The 16,974-nt window shown below is 38.5% G+C and overlaps 1 protein-coding gene across 1 annotated transcript in view; it reads left to right on the top strand.

Moving 5' to 3' along the window:
- Nucleotides 1-358: 358 nt before the first annotated feature.
- The window catches only part of LOC124112330 (LIM/homeobox protein Lhx3-like), a 36,783-nt gene continuing 20,167 nt past the window's right edge, over nt 359-16,974 (top strand). Inside the window, exon 1 of the mRNA XM_046472395.2 lies at nt 359-638. Within this exon, the coding sequence (XP_046328351.1) occupies nt 524-638 (115 nt within the window). The 5' untranslated portion in view covers nt 359-523. The remainder of the gene's footprint in view (nt 639-16,974) is intronic.

Raw genomic sequence — 16,974 nt, 5'->3', positions numbered from 1 at the left:
TAGCTCATCACTCTTACTTTCTTTGATAGTCGCTGAAAATATTTGTGCAGCAAACACGCTATCAAATTTAGACGACTTCCGACAAAAGTGTTCGTTGACAATGTACACAGACACTTCTGTGGTGTCGTCTGCTAGAAACCCGCGTAGTGTCGTGTGCTCGAGAACACGACCAGTACTGTCGTCTGCCGGGCACGTGCGCGGCTCGCGAATTGCAAGCAAGGAGGGGCTTCGCCTTGCATTGAAATAGCTTTGACGGACTGCTGACATTAGCGTTTGAATGTTTTCTCCGCAAGGAGGTGTGTTTAGGGGAAGCAAGGCTATTGTTAGCCGGCCAAGATCGATCGCTGGGTCATGAATATTAATTAATTGGGTCACGTGACACGCGAGAGCAAGATATCCCAACCGGTTGGATGAAGCGAGTATGACATAGGCTATTAAGAATTGAGTTAGCTTCCAAATACCAAAATTCTTGACTACCGACCTCGAAAAGTCGACCATCGTGGAGAATTCAGTGTTCAGAGAAATGGCCCATACGGATCTTAGTCCACAACATACCCGAATTCATTCCTGCAGCCCTTCTCTGAGTCCTCCGCCGTCGACGTTAGCGGATATGATCAGTCGAAACAAGTTTCTAGAAGGTAAACTTTTAGTCTTTAGACCATACATGTCACAAGCAGTTATACACTATTATGAAAATTTGCATTACAGAACGAGCTCTAAATTAATTGATTTGGAGAGCGCGGTTCGTTTTTGGCTGTGTGCTAGCGTGGGGCTATTAGGTTGATTGTTCGATGTAATTACTTTGGAGTGCAAACAGTCGAATAATATTTTGTATTAAAAGTTCATGAGCCAGGAAGATTTGATTTGCGTGTTCCCCGACCTCATTTATTTTACTGATTTGATCTAGGGACCGAAATTCAATATTACGCTCGGCCATGTCGCAAATAACAGGATCGCCCCTCAATCTAGTTCCATAAATTTGAAGATAACTTCGATTTTGTTTGATTATTTTGGTCGCTGCCAAATTAATAGGAGGACTTTCAGTATACGTAAGCAGACTAATATTCACCGGGGATGCTTGTTTCAATTCGGGGAATGTCCCATTTTGATCAGTCTGTATTTTGAAACTGGGGAGAACAGTTCGGATTGGGATGACAACCCGACACCGGAGTACCTAACCTCGACGCAACTTTAGTAAGTTCTAAGACATCTACCCTTGTCAATATAGTTGACTTGTTTTGGACCCCGTTTAACCTCGTTGCTGATTATACTATTTTTGTTATTCTACTGTCAATGATAATTATTTGAGAGTTGAAGTTTATTTTTTGGTCAATCAGTCTTACGTCGCTTTGAGAACTGAAATATTCGTTCATATTGAATGAGAATTAACCATGGAGATTGTTCATATCTTTAACTATTTCAACAAGATCCTAAGTTACATCCATTATAACTGTACGATAACGGTGTCTACTTTAATATAAGTCTACATGCATATTTCCATATCATAATGTAACGGTATATTAATTTCAAATGTTTCTTTTCGAAATGCCTATACAGGCCCGTGGTGAACAATTCATGTTCATTTCACCGTAGTCTATTTCATAAATAGACACATTTCTTTTGAATATATATTTCGTTTAAAAATGAATCGTAATTCTACAAACAACAAACATTGAAACAGCCCATTCACCCTTTAATATGTTCCTGGGAGGAGGTGACGACATCTGTTGTGGTCGTAGAGTGCACGCGATGAATTATTCTAATACGAACATTAACTCCATGATACAAAGAAACGTAATTTTATTTGATACCTTATTAAGAAAGTGATATTGAACAGAATATTACATCCCCGTTTAAACGACGATACATTCTCACTGTAGCCCCGAAGGGTGTCTACGGTATATCAAAGGGAGTAGGCTTAACTTTGATATTTAATTTCCGTATCCTTTTTTCCCATAACATGTCATTAGTAACAATTAAAATAGGAATTAATCATTCTTATGACTTTCAAATGATTGATTTGAAGATATATCGTTATGTGTCTTATGCATACAAGTATAACTGCACAAAACAAGTGATGTGCAATCTATGTTATTTGAACTTTATATTCATTAATAACTTTATACAGAATACGTGTTTTAATCAATTCTCGTTTAACTTTTACGTGACCTCATCAAGTGATTTTTTAAAATATTCTTCCCGTGAAAAAGATATAATTTCTGTCTTAGGATTATTAATAGAATGACGCTCGCGCTTTTATCTAAATAAACATCGCTATGATTGACGTGGTTTGAGAATGGCTAATACAGAGAGAATTTATGTTTACAAAGGAACCGCTTCGGATTATCCTTCAATATGATGGCGTCGATATCTCCTTCCGATACATATGAATATTTTTTTCAAATTCACTTCAAAGTCATTTATAATTGTTTTGTCGGCTTCTTAATTTTTCATTTGGCTATGAGACACAATTATTAGTTAAATACCTGTATCAAATTGGGATACTTTTCACAATACATCAGCATGAATAATTATTCACAATCTGTTGTGTAATATAGATAAAAGAAATGTAAAACTAACTCTGGTAAAAGTAATTTAGATGTTTATGCCAACCGAGATGATTTTGTGCTGAAACATGTGTTTGAATGAAATCCGTTAAATGTTTCTTTGGCGTAAAATCCACATAAATGAACTATCCGTCTTTGGTATATTTAATATACTTCCATTGTCACTCAATCAAGCTTAACTAAGCATCATATAATATACAAACAAACAAACGTCATGCATCCGAGATGCTGGTATTGATAGTTTTTTTCTGAAAAATGTTAGGATTCTGTTCAAAGAGAGATTTGATCTGTGTTTCGAAATACGTGAAACTTGCACAGATTTCGTTTCCAACGGGTTTCCGAATATGCAAAATTTAAATGAAAATATGAATTAAAAACAAGGAATTGTGAAATTTAATCACGTATTGGCCATAAACATATACTTTTCTTTCAAGTAATAAGGTATACAAATTGGTATATGATAGCTCGTGTAAGCAGGAACTTGTGAAATGGAGGTCTAATAAACTTTGCAATCACATTTCACATAGACTGATGAAAACAATGGTTCGAACCACCTGCAAAAAATACACACAAACACACACATTGAAGCGCGCTTACAACAGAGGAATAACATGGATTTGTTAACAGTTTGTTTCAAAGCAGTCGTATCACTTTCGCCACAGGGAGTAATTTCATTTCATAATCGGATAAGGTCAAGTCGTGCATTACAGTTAACATAACAGGTGTACGGTCGCGTTGTCAATTGGACGATGTGGGATATTGTTTCTTTTGAAGATACCGCCAGGTAGACGCTTCCCTATGTTCGCTCCCCCTCCGAAACAAGCCCCCTGTCCTCCGTACACCTGCTGTGGCCAACGAAGCGTGCGACGCCTCAGGGTGTAGCACGTGCCACGTGCTCTCCGTGCTTGTAGTTTCACGAGAACAGTTACGTAAATTATATTTATGGGTGTCTCGTATGCCGTTCTTCTTTTGTGGGTTTGAAATTTTATGGTTTGACATACAGCAATGACATATTTAGTGTAATTGTTATTCCTTATCACGACTTGGGACGTCGAGCTGATAACATTTTGGCAATTACTCGGTATTTGTTTACGTTTACAATAAACGATATATTGCTTTGAGGGCAGAGATCAGAAGTTGATAAAGTTTTGAACTATTTTTGCAAGATGACACTCACACACGTATCGGCTTCAGAAAGTATTTTCACCATTTAACTGATAATAACTTAAGCCAACTGGATATCTGTTTACTATGTTCATTGGAAAATATGGCACATTATCATGTGCAAATATTTATCTAAACGAGGCCAATTCTTATTGGTTAACGATGACAGAAAATTAAATGTATTCTTTTTATTTGCGTACTATATTTTGGCGTATTAATTTGGCGTAGTGACATGAGACATTATACCCATTTCATAACCACACAAGGCACACCTTGAACTGTTAGACATCCGTCTCTCCAGGAGAAGACGCCAGTGCTGGAAATGCAATATTTTTAGAATATATTGAAAGACGGGAGACAGCTTTGAGGACTTTTCGAAATCGGATCTGTAAAGAATTGTTATGAAGAACGGATCAGCAAAAACAACACTACGGTTGCCATGGAAACAAACCTTAAAAGCTCACCAGAGTAAAGAAACCGTACAAAAATCGGAACTGGTGGGGAAGAGAAAGCCGAAGCGACTGCTTGTCTATTGTCTTTAACCGACGTTTAGCCGTAGAATCCTTTAAGAGGATTTCGACCAGCGATTAGCCCACAATATTAGCGGATTTTAACTGCTCGAATCTTCCTCAAATCGCTTGATGACTTCTAAGTGAAGTAATAGGATTTGAGGGAGAGGGGTTTTGACAGGCTACGTCGGTCTATCGTTTCTAATTTCGCCCTAAATCGTATAAATGCCACGATGAAAAAGCCACGATACAGACGAATGAGCGTTGGACATGAGAATGAATCGATGCGCTGTTGAATTTGCCTGGAGGGTTGGATTTAAAGGCATTGCCACCTAGAGAAATATTACAATAAATGTTTTGAAAAGAGTTTTGCGCAGAAAGGTTTTAGAGGCTTGAAATTGAGGATGTTGCGTTTTTGGTGTTGAAATAGTGGTATTTCTTTGAAGAGCTTTTTTGAGAGCTCGTTTTAGAATATTAATTTTCTGATTTCGTGTTCTTGGTCGTTCATGAAAATTACTCTATGTTATGTGTCCAAACATGGTTTACAGTGAATACTAACTTATTCATCGTCTATATGAGACTGAACATTATGTTTGTACGAAAATCAGATCGATCTCCTACCTATCTATAAATAGTTATCGATACACCGGATCGATCTGTTAGTTACAGATAAATATAATCTTTCACCTTTCATTATGAACATCAAATTGTCAATAATCATCACACTTTGCAAGTCGTGTCAACACTGTCAGATATTATCACCGTGGACACTCTTGAATTATCAGGTTTCATGGAAAGTGTTTCTGTTAAAAAATGGAATAATGTAACATATTTCGTTGAAACTCACAGATGGCGATCGCGTGTTTCAATGAATATGAAGAAAGTTTTTATTTCAACCATTCATTAATCGTCCCTATTTCTCGTCTTTCCGACACCCTTTAACCTCTACAGCACGGAATTCACGCAATGCAGACACACGGATAGCACGTGCCGCACGTGCAACTACCAATCCATTTGATCATTGTGAATGGGAAAACTATTTCTCAAGCCGCGGCTTTGGGCAGAGCACGCGGGTGGGAATATCTCGTCGGCCATTCCAATGTTCGATTTGACTTTTGTAGTTCCTCAAAATGTATGAGCTTAAGGTCGGGAACGACAAGTTTACAATGGCAGGTGTCACGTGATATATTCGCGTGCGTCGTTGGCGCGTGCCGGATGGACAGACTCGCTCGAGCGATTCCAACGCATCTGTCGTCCGATATATTGCCGGGAGTGGTTGACGCAATATTTCTATCTATCTTTTCGACCACCTGGCTTGTTTTTCACCTGGTGTGGATTTCATTATGTCAGGAAGCTGTCAATCACAAGGGCATAGGTCACTGTCGCAGGATATACGAAGCATTAACCGCCACACCCTGGTGAAAATTTGAGGAAATGCAAAGCGTCCACACCGTTTTGTAAGATAATTGCCTTCGGAAAACTGGATAGAAGTGTCTAATGGATTTGTTGAAGCAAACTGCAGTCAGGCATTATCGTTAACGAGTCATCGTCGCACATCTCGAATATATTTACATATTTATCACCTTTCGAAAACTCTTTTTTTTCACAGAAATGTGATCGTGTTGTGATGATAACATTCCCTGTTTAAGCTTGATATGTATCTCAACTGCATTGTTGACATATTGTGATCAATTTCCATAACAATGGCCAAGCTTCGTCACCTCCGATACAACCACACAAAACCCCACCTGTACAATTTAAAACATTGAAATCGATACCAACTTGAAACTGACGCCATGCCAATGGCAGTGTCAATCAATTAAAGATACGAAATGAAAGAAAATTACCAAATTAATTTCAGGGTAAAAAAATATATGGCAGAATTTCTGCAAATACATTTATGCTAGGTGAGGGTTAAATGTCCACTAAAGTTCTTCAAACATTAGAATGTATAAAAAGATATTTCATACAGCATATGGTACTTTGATATTCTTTTCTGATAAAGAACCAAGACAACTATATAAAGGGTGTATAAAATCTTGTAAAAGGCCTCAAAATCTCTTAACGTATTTGCCTACACGTTTTTCACATGTTTTGTTTTAGCACAACAGTTCACGGGTTCGTCTTCGGTTACATTTGCTTACAACATTTATCACACCAAGGCTTCACAAAGTGTTAAAGTTTTGAACAGGTGTTCTGCGCACCTGGATTGATCATATCTGCGTCACGACGCCTATATTGCAATTGCAGCTTGTATATAACACCCGATAGTATCAGTGACAGTTTCAACGTGTTAGGAACGTAAGTGTGAATTGCACGTCTACATCAAGTTTAATGTTCCTGCGTCGTCAAAGCCACTCAACGCCTTGGAGTTTTCTATTTGTGTATACATGTATCGTGTCTGAGAAAGACCTTTACCATCCTTAAATGATATTCAGCTGCTGAGAATAATTTCTTTCCCTCATCACCTTGTCCATTTCATTGTATATGTCGCGTCCATGGTGTCGTTGTCAACGGTGATAGTTTATCTCTCAAATATGAACTTGACACAATATGAAACCAACACAAAAATAACGGAATGGAGAAGATATGCAAACCCTAGTTTTTATAAGTATGCACGATGTTGCTATATTAAAATGCAATATTTATGGCTCCGTTAATCTCAATATAATCCAATTACAAATCGATAGATGCGGATCCGGCATTCAAGACTTTATTGGTATAATTTAATATCTTGTGCGGCGAGTCTCTTTTAATTTTACTCAAGGATATTATTAATAGTTGTTTATATATACAACTGTTTTATTTGAGACAACATATACTTATTTATATAGTTGAAGTTTCTCGGAGCTACTTTTAATAAAATAGGTCGATACACGTTGGTAATAACATCACAATTGATGCGAGCTTTTAGTAAAGGACGCGTAACAGTGTTGTAGTACTTATGTATTCAAGTATATTTTAAGGGATTATTTCCGTGTTTTTGCGATCTCATCATTATTGGTAAAAAGACAATTTCTTCTACTCTTACAAAGCACTAATTTAACAGTCCCTAATTTTGCTAAATATCCCCAAACTTAAGGAAAAAGGGACAAAAGCTAGACGAAATTACATTTCAATGATTTTGAAAATTTCCTTTCTAAGCAGAATGATTTCTCCAAGGGGCATGAAAAGAACAAGGCACACATTTGTAACAAGATTGCGACAAAAAACATTGCTGTGATTTGGAATATATTTCATTAACGGTGATTAGGTAATAAAGTACCCCCTAACAAGCGGTACCGAGGGACCGATTTTCTCCCGCGAGAACTGTCCATAATGTTAATCCGACAAATAAACTCACCGTATTAGAAGGGTTGGGGGAGTACGGCTTATTCGTGGGCTTGATCTGGTTTGAATGACGGCGGGATATTATATTTGATATGTTAGTATGTGGTTTTCGTTATAATATATAGATTTGGTTGATGAAATTAGAAAAAAACATGACAATCGGTTGATACAACTTCCGTATTCAACAGATTCGAGTGATTTCTCTGACGTAAACCATGTTATTGTTGATATATGTTTTCTTTATAATTTTGCATAATTACTTATAGTTTTGTCAGCATGTACGCTGCCAGTGTGATGCTGTCTCAGAAAAAATTGCAACAATAGCGTGACGTCATCATAATGATTTACGTTTTAAGAAATTTGAATTCCGTGACACCTGATAATCTGGACAGACAACGGAGTCTGGGTTATCGAGGTTACAATGTACATATTCCTGCAAGACGAACATTCTTCCGTCTGAACTGTACACGATGAATAGCTTCATCTTGCAATAAAAATAATTGCAACAACGCTATATATTAAACAAGGACAGTTTGTTTTTAACACGCACTCTGCAACATCTGAGTTATACGACGGCGGTCTGTAAATATTTGAGTCTGGACCATACAATCCAATGATTGACATCATAAGCATCGATTCAAGCAATCGGGATACGATGACATGCATTAACCAAGTCAACGAGCCTGACCACCCGATCCCGTTAGTCGCCTCTTACGGCAAGCATGGATTGCTGAAGACCACTTCTACCCCGGATCTTCACGGGGTGAATGACAGCTCCAGCAATCTATGAGCGAATGGATCGGGTAGTCAGCCTCAGTGACTTTCTTGATAGTGTGTCATCGTACCCGGACGACAAGAGATGTTGCTCATAATATCAGTCACTTGTTCCACAAAGCGATCTTAGCGCAAAGAAGTTCGTCACCCGCATACTTTAACATACTTACGACAATCTTAGTTCTAAGATCGGGGCCCCTTGCGTGGATCGATGTTCATGATGTCAGTCACTGGATTGTCTGGTCTAGACTCGATTATTTACTGTCCGTCGTCATAAAGCTGGAATATTTCTGCGTGCGGCTTTAAACAGCAACCAATGGGTTAGTGTATCCTACGTCATGAGAATAATAAGTGAGTAAACAAATATTCAATTGTAAGGACAGGAATACGGATACGGTTACTGCAAAAATGTCGGTGAAATCAACTCGAAAGTGTGCTACTGAAATGCACACCACGTCACGTTTATCAGTAAACACTGGTGTTGATTGATAGGTAACATCCGACTTTTGTCATTTCTCGTTTGATGAGTCAGTCCCTTTTTGTTTACAGCGTCATTGATATTAATATTTAAAATCTAATTCCACCGATACATACTTTACCTCACGTTACTGGCACTATGAGAAGCTTGTTAATAGACACAGGCAGAAGTGACTGAGAGAGCTGTTTATTGGATTAATTAAAATTACTAGTTCACTGCCAATTGCACCCTTGCTTGCAAATGTGATGTACTTAATTTGATATGATAATTACTTTCTCAACTTGTTCACATTTTCATTTAAAACATCCTCGATCAGTGAATTTGAGGTGTCTGTCCTTGGGAAGGAGGGAGATTATTTTTAAAATTGTCGACAAATTTTCCACTTCACAACTTGAGTTCGTTCGTCAATCCGAGTCTAATGAAATATGTTAATAATTTATACCAGTTCGGTTTAAAAAAAGAGGCATGGGGAATGTTAAAACGCCTCCGATTTCACTGAAATGAATGTTGCCGGCGAATTATAAGATATGACTCGAACGTCTCTGGGCCACAGGATCTTGCAACCTATAAGCAAAATGTTTGAAAATCGTGTTCATTCAGTTAGTCATAAGAATGACATTTAAACTTTTTTCCACATTTGCATATTTCAGACTTAAAACAACACCAAATGTATGGATAAGGAGTGATATGTGTCACAAAGGCTGATTTTGGAGGTTTCATGAAATTTTTTTAGACCTCCCAGAATAAAAGAAAAAAATAACATCCATTAGTATTCAAGTGATTTATTCCGTGCAATAAGCAATGTAAGAATTATTAAGGTGTATCGGGTAAGGCTAACAGTCAGGCAGTACCAATACTTGGAATACTGTAACGGGGGATTAAAAGCGTGATTTGGGGGCGTGGTGTGAAGAGTCGTTATAGAGCGAACCGGGTAGCAAGACTTATTTATAACGTATTTTCTAAAGCATCTGATTTAGAAAATAGCATGGATTACACGGGATAAGCAGGAACTGTTTCGAAACGAATTCGAACTGTTTAACAGTCTGCTACCAATAAAACTGGAGGGTTGATTAAAAGGGCTGCGTTGTTTAGACTCTTGTAATCACCCCTTAATTCTAACACCATACTGCCGAGGTACATTGAACACATGGGAGGGTAATACAGGTGTATGTCTCCTTGTTGTTGTCACCCTCATGTCCCGTTAGTAATTAAATATTCTCCAATAACTCATTAGGTCAGATCAAAGGGGGAAATTGAAGCGCCGCATCCCTCCTCCGATTTCAATGAAGCGAGACAGTTGCCACGGCCCTTCAAACAAAGATGGCCCCTTTCCTGGTCCACGTGACCTAACCTGACCAATTGCAACACCCATTTAGCCTAACGTCGGCGACAGATGGCGCTGAACTGGTCCCATGTAATGGAGGCCGTCGCATCTCCGTATCAGCTTAATTGATAATGCTTTTGCCGGCGCAACAGAAAGAAGGCTCTGCGGGGGTTCATATGGGAAATATAAGGGGACGAAGAGTTTATAGGTTACACTCGGGAGGGATGAAAATAGCACAGACGGTTTCATCTCGCGCGCAGCGATGCGTACGCACGCCAAGACCCCAACCGCGCATGCACGAAACAGACACACCTGGTTCAGGTAGCGCAAATTGAGTGGGGTAGTGTAATTTGTAAAACGACGCAGGGGGTCAGGTGTCAATTTGGAGGGGGATAAACGGATGGGCATTGCCCACGGAGGGTAGTCAAGCGTTGCCGGTTTGAATATTGATGTTGATAATTGATGTAGATATCATTATGCATTATAGATTTTCAGTTTTCTGTTAATGCTTTCGTTACCTATTCGCGGTGCCTTTGACGGCGTTATTAAACATCTGTTCTTACACGTGAGATGGACGCTGGACTGATAACGGTAACTTCCAAGGTAATTAAACACGTGTTCCTTGCTGTTATCGTCAGTTGATCTCGGCCCACTGTGATTTAGTGTTAGTTTAAGTGTCAATTCGACCTTGGAGCACTGGCGTGTATCGATAAAAATACATTATTATCATATATATTTTATATTTATGCTACTCAACGGATAATACTAATACTAATAGTAGTTCTTGCGTGGCAATAGGAAGCAGAGGTCAGTGGTTAGATCCCCTGGTCGCGTCATAGCAATAGATGAAAGATGGTACTTGTTGTTACCCTGTCTGGCGCTTGGAGTTAAGGGATTAAAACAAGGACTGGGCTCGGAGTCAGTATACTGTGTCTGAGGGGGTATTCATGTTAAAATGGGCAGGGCTAGTGCAAGCATACCCCGTCACACACACACACACACACACCCACACACCCACACACACCCCACCACTTCACCCCACCCCAAGCGCCATCGTACTCAGCAACAAAAAACAAAAAAACATCCCAGCTCGAAGTTCGACACATCCAAGTTCGATACAGCGAGGTTCGTCTATACATACATCTTCATATTTATTACAAAATGGGTATCGACGCTGAAACGTAGGAATCCAAACATTAATGTAATAATCTCTCATAACAATTCGTTGTTTGTCTCCAACACCGGATAACTCGAACTTTCTCCACTTCCCCAGGAGTTCGACTCAACGAGGTTCGACTGTAGTTACATATCGATTTGTAGGAAGAAAGATACCCACTCGTATGTGTTACATATGTTTTACAACGCCTTTCTAAATATAAACACGCGTATGTATTTTTTGTAAGGTGATAACTGCCTCACAACTGATAAACACATGCGCAACCAGTTTGGTTTGTGAAGAATTAATAATAATATCACAATACCAAGTTAGATATTACATTAGAAGATGTATTCACTGGTTGTTGACTTAATGAATATTAATATCATCTTGTTGGATAATTCGTTGATGATAAAACTAGGCCCGACGTCCAGCTGTAGACTGTAGAGAGGTGAAATCCCCAATGCAGTTTCTAGATGGGGTTGGCCATCTCCTCAGGCTGGGATAAAGAGTGAATTGAACATTTGAGATGACATTTATTATAATGTATTATGAATTTTGAAACATGAACATTTTGTTATAATGTATTATGAATTTTTGAAAAATGAACGTTTTATTATAATGTTTTATGAATTTTGAAATATGAACATTTTATTATAATGTATTGTGAAATTTGAATAATATCGTAATCGTAATTAAATATTTATCTCAATCTATTCGTGTTTCTTGGGTGGTTCCATTGTATGAAATAGGTAACAGACTAGGGATTAGCAGTGCCATGGACCGTGAACTTTGTTGTCTTAAGCTGTAGGGGAAACGGGATGTAGGGGAAACGGGATGTAGGGGTTTTGGGAGGTTACCGTCGATGTTGTATGATGCTGATTACACGGAGTATACACGGACGCAAACAAAACAATGTGAATCTTGTCGAAAATTACTCGGGCAACATTTATCATGGTCAGAGCTGCACTAACATTTTGAACAGATAAACTATCGACGTAAACCGTCATACACATGATCCTTCTGACTATACGACGTTAATAAGGACCTTACTCAACCACTGTACGCCCTGAAAACGAAACGCACTTGCCATTTTAATCCCCAAAAAAGTTACCTCATAAACAATTTGAAAAATGAAAATAATGCTCATGGTTTGTTCGTGCAGCTAGTGTTGGATCGCATGTCGCCATTGAATTCGATCCGTTTTCCTTTTCTTGCGATGACGCCATTTGCTACGCAGAATGCTCTTCCTTCGGGCTTTTTTTATTTATGGAATTTATAACACATCGCATTGAATGATCTATCCTGTTTGACAAAGGTACCGTGTTTATGGATCGTATTATGACGATGACTAAGTTTGTGTCTGAAATTGGATATCACCGTCCAGCCTCGTCGTGATTTATGATTTTATGAGATAAAATGACTTACAGCGAACGTGACTTACACTGTTAAAAAGATAGAGACGTTTCGTCAAATGGCTGCTAAATAACACGTTAAAACCCTTTTCATATTCAAAAGAAATCTCTTCTAAAAGCTGAGTCGTACTATTTCGTATATTATGAGCATGTGTTTATGAATCACGATAACTGGAATAATGCTGAGTGTGGCGTTTAACATCAAACAAACAAACAAACAAACAAACAAATGAATCAGGATAAAATAGTGATGATACCAGGTGTTCGCGAAAATGTGAGCGTATCCCGCCCCTCCGACGGCACCCTCACAAACACATGCAAGGGCAAGTCAATTGTTCACCTGAAAAAACACGAGGACATATGGTAAGTCAAAATAGAGAATAGCATCGGACACAAGTTTTGTCACTGAATCCAATGAAAGTAAAGTCTTCTTATGCTAAGTGTACTGTACATGAATTTGCTACGGATATTTCGTGCGCGGTTGAAATTTCAGAGTATGTCAACTTCGAGAAAATTATATAATATTGTTTCATAATCCGGGCCCCATATAGATCATGTGTTGTGGTGTGGTGTAACAATGGAAAATAATACTTGTAAAGAAGCCAAATGGATGGATACCCACAAAGAAATATGCTTCCTTGCAAAATGTGGTGAAGTGGACTCCAAATGTATCTTGCAAGATATGCGATACTTATATTTTGTAAGAAGGGTTCAAATACGTTTATATTTCACGGAGCAAATCTGAACAAGGAAGATTCTGTTTTAATTGGCATAAATCACAAATATCTCGTTTCAAATTACGTTCAACAGATGGCGCCCGACTGCCGTCTTTTGCGCATGCTCGCCAATGGCGTTATGAACTTCATCCGAATAGCTTCAAGCTACCTTTCGTTGTTGAAGGGTAGCAATTTGACTTGCCATATGTATACAGTTGAGCGATTTGTTTTCTTTTAGACTCAACGTATTGTGCTGTCCTAGATTGCCCCTGGTGGTAATTAGCATGTAGTTATCAATCAATCAATGGCGATTGCGTGTAAGTAGCGCTCTGGCGAACGCTGCAATATCAAATGCAATTCACAATCTGGTGACGAAATGACGACAATTGTTCAAGCTGTGTACCATGTTTGGTTAATTTGGGTTTGTTACATGGTCACGTGAACATGAACCTTTGAATAAAATATCTTTCTTTCTCTATTGAATATTTGTACGGAAGTTTTTGAAATGAAGATATGTTTTTGTTAAGTATTTTAAACAAATATTACGTTTTAACATGTTTTTCATGTTTAGTTTTTTAACAATTCTGATTTTGAAACCGACTATTTTAAGTTGCACCTTCAGCCGCTATGACCATAGTTGCTACATCATGACTGTCATATTTTAAAAATAAGTAAAATGTCTACGTTCATGCTATAACAGTGTCTACGTTCATGCTATAACAGTGTCTATGTTCATGCTATAACAGTGTCTACGTTCATGCTATAACAGTGTCTATGTTCATGCTATAACAGTGTCTACGTTCATGTTACAACAGTGTCTACGTTCATGCTATAACAGTGTCTATGTTCATGCTATAACAGTGTCTACGTTCATGCTATAACAGTGTCTACGTTCATGCTATAACAGCGTCTACGTTCATGCTATAACAGTGTCTACGTTCATGCTATAACAGTGTCTATGTTCATGCTATAACAGTGTCTACGTTCATGTTACAACAGTGTCTACGTTCATGCTATAACAGTGTCTACGTTCATGGTATAACAGTGTCTACGTTCATGGTATAACAGTGTCTACGTTCATGCTATAACAGTGTCGACGTTCATGCTACAACAGTGTCTACGTTCATGTAATAACAGTGTCGACGTTCATGCTATAACAGTGTCTACGTTCATGCTATAACAGTGTCTACGTTCATGCTATAACGGTGTCTACGTCCATGCTATAACAGTTTCGACGTTCATGCTATAACAGTGTCTACGTTCATGGTATAACAGTGTCTACGTTCATGCTATAACAGTGTCTACGTTCATGGTATAACAGTGTCTACGTTCATGGTATAACAGTGTCTACGTTCATGCTATAACAGTGTCTACGTTCATGGTATAACAGTGTCTACTTTCATGCTATAACAGTGTCTACGTTCATGGTATAACAGTGTCGACGTTCATGTTACAACAGTGTCTACGTTCATGTTATAACAGTGTCTACGTTCATGTTATAACAGTGTCGAAGTTCATGCTATAACAGTGTCCACGTTCATGCTATAACAGTGTCTACGTTCATGCTATAACAGTGTATACGTTCATGCTATGCCAGTGTCGACGTTCATGCTATAACAGTGTCTACGTTAATGCTATAACAGTGTCTACGTTCATGCTATAACATTGTCTACGTTCATGCTATAACAGTGTCTACGTTCATGCTATAACAGTGACTACGCTATCACTATAAATGATGAGGCAAACATTTTCCTCACTTACGTCTTTTAAAACTATTTCTTTTGGAAACAAATGAAGAAAAAACAACGGGAATTTACATTTAATAAATAATGCTCTGTTACTTTAAGCATTTGGAATCCATAACATTAACACTGTCGATTCAAATCTGAATGCAGTTTTATCAAACCAAGGTTCGCCTTGAACAAAGAAACGATGCAGCAATCTGTGCCCTTAACACCGCAACGAGAGGGATAAAGACGAGCCCCAAATCAGTCCCATTTTACTAGTCAGTGTGAAGACAATTCGACAGTTTCACCACGCCCATATCCGACCCCGACATTTTCTGTTTAATGTAACGGTTTTCCTGATCCCTGAAGGACCCCCCGCTTGATCCGGGCCCCTCAACTGCTAAACTTGTCCCGTTACAATACTAGTTCAGTGTAACAGTTCGCAGAGACTCCGGGGACTCAGTTACAGATCGTGTTACACCAACGCCGAACCCCTTTCGGTGCCCCGGGCGCTCTGTGTTAACAAAGTAGGGTATCAGTTTCAACTCCACTCGAATCCTTCTATGATAATCACAGAGCAAACGAGAATGTTTTTTTTACAAAGAAGTATAGCTGATGATAATTATCCCCCCCTCCCCAACCTGACAAACAATTTCTCACCATATGTCGGGTTAGCAAGATGGCTGAAATTTTGGTTTTAATATTGCCATCCCCTTCAAACTGACGTCTTAGGTTCTGTTGAATTTGGCTATATAACCTAAACAGATCATGCTTCAACCCCAATTGTTCAAAACTCATTGTATCCGAGCTTTGCTTCGTAAAACAGTCTACAAAATACTGAACAGCAATGAAGTACAGATTGAATAACAAACATCGTCATAATTATAAAACCATATTTGAAAATATTTGAACGCAAACAGTATGACCGCATGTATCTGCACAGATCAACAGATAAACAAACATGAACTATAAACATGAACTATAAACATGAACTATAAACATGCTATATTTCTTACCACTGGATAGGGCAACTTCGTGTTTGGACTTCGAGTTACGTCTCATATTTCGAGACATCACACACTCTGTTATCGTTAAAGACATTAATAATCCTTTTCTGCAATGATATTTCCCATTACACATTTTTTTCTAAAACGGTTCAGATATTGTACAATGAAGACAGCTAATTGTTGATCGAAGCGGAAGACGATTATCACCTCCAGAATAATAATGATATTTGTTTTACGTCAGTTTTATCAAGAAGAGCAAGTCAAGAGTTATTTTATAGGAATTTATTGCCTACTGTAACCTAATCATTCGAAAGCTTATCGGCATGGTCACTTTTAAGCCGATGAATTACCGATGAAAAACGGTTATTAATGTTTTTATTTACTTGAGTGTGTACATAAATAGGTTAATAAAATACTAATTTCGGTTAGTTATCGTGCGTGTTCTTCGCACACGTTCGCACACCGTTTAATGGTTGGAATTCGAGACTTTGATCGACATTACTGATATATGGACAATAGTGAGTGAGTGAGTATGGTTTTACGCCGCTTTTAGCAATATTCCAGCAATATCACGGCGGGGGACACCAGAAATGGGCTTCACACATTGTACCCATGTCGGGAATCGAACCCGGGTCTTCGGCGTGACGAGCGAACGCTTTAACCACTCGGCTACCCGACCGCCCCTATATATGGACAATAAGTTCAAGGATTCGAGACAGTCCGCACTTGTATTTCGGCGTTTGGTGCATTGTTTCAAACATGTCGCAATGTTGGCAAAGAATTTCAAAGATCATCACACAGATTTTT

Source organism: Haliotis rufescens, unplaced genomic scaffold, assembly GCF_023055435.1.
Source record: "Haliotis rufescens isolate VD_foot unplaced genomic scaffold, xgHalRufe1.0.p SCAF_8, whole genome shotgun sequence".
In the NCBI taxonomy this organism is placed as follows: Eukaryota; Metazoa; Mollusca; class Gastropoda; order Lepetellida; family Haliotidae; genus Haliotis; species Haliotis rufescens.
This window is presented reverse-complemented; position numbering and strand designations above follow the sequence as displayed.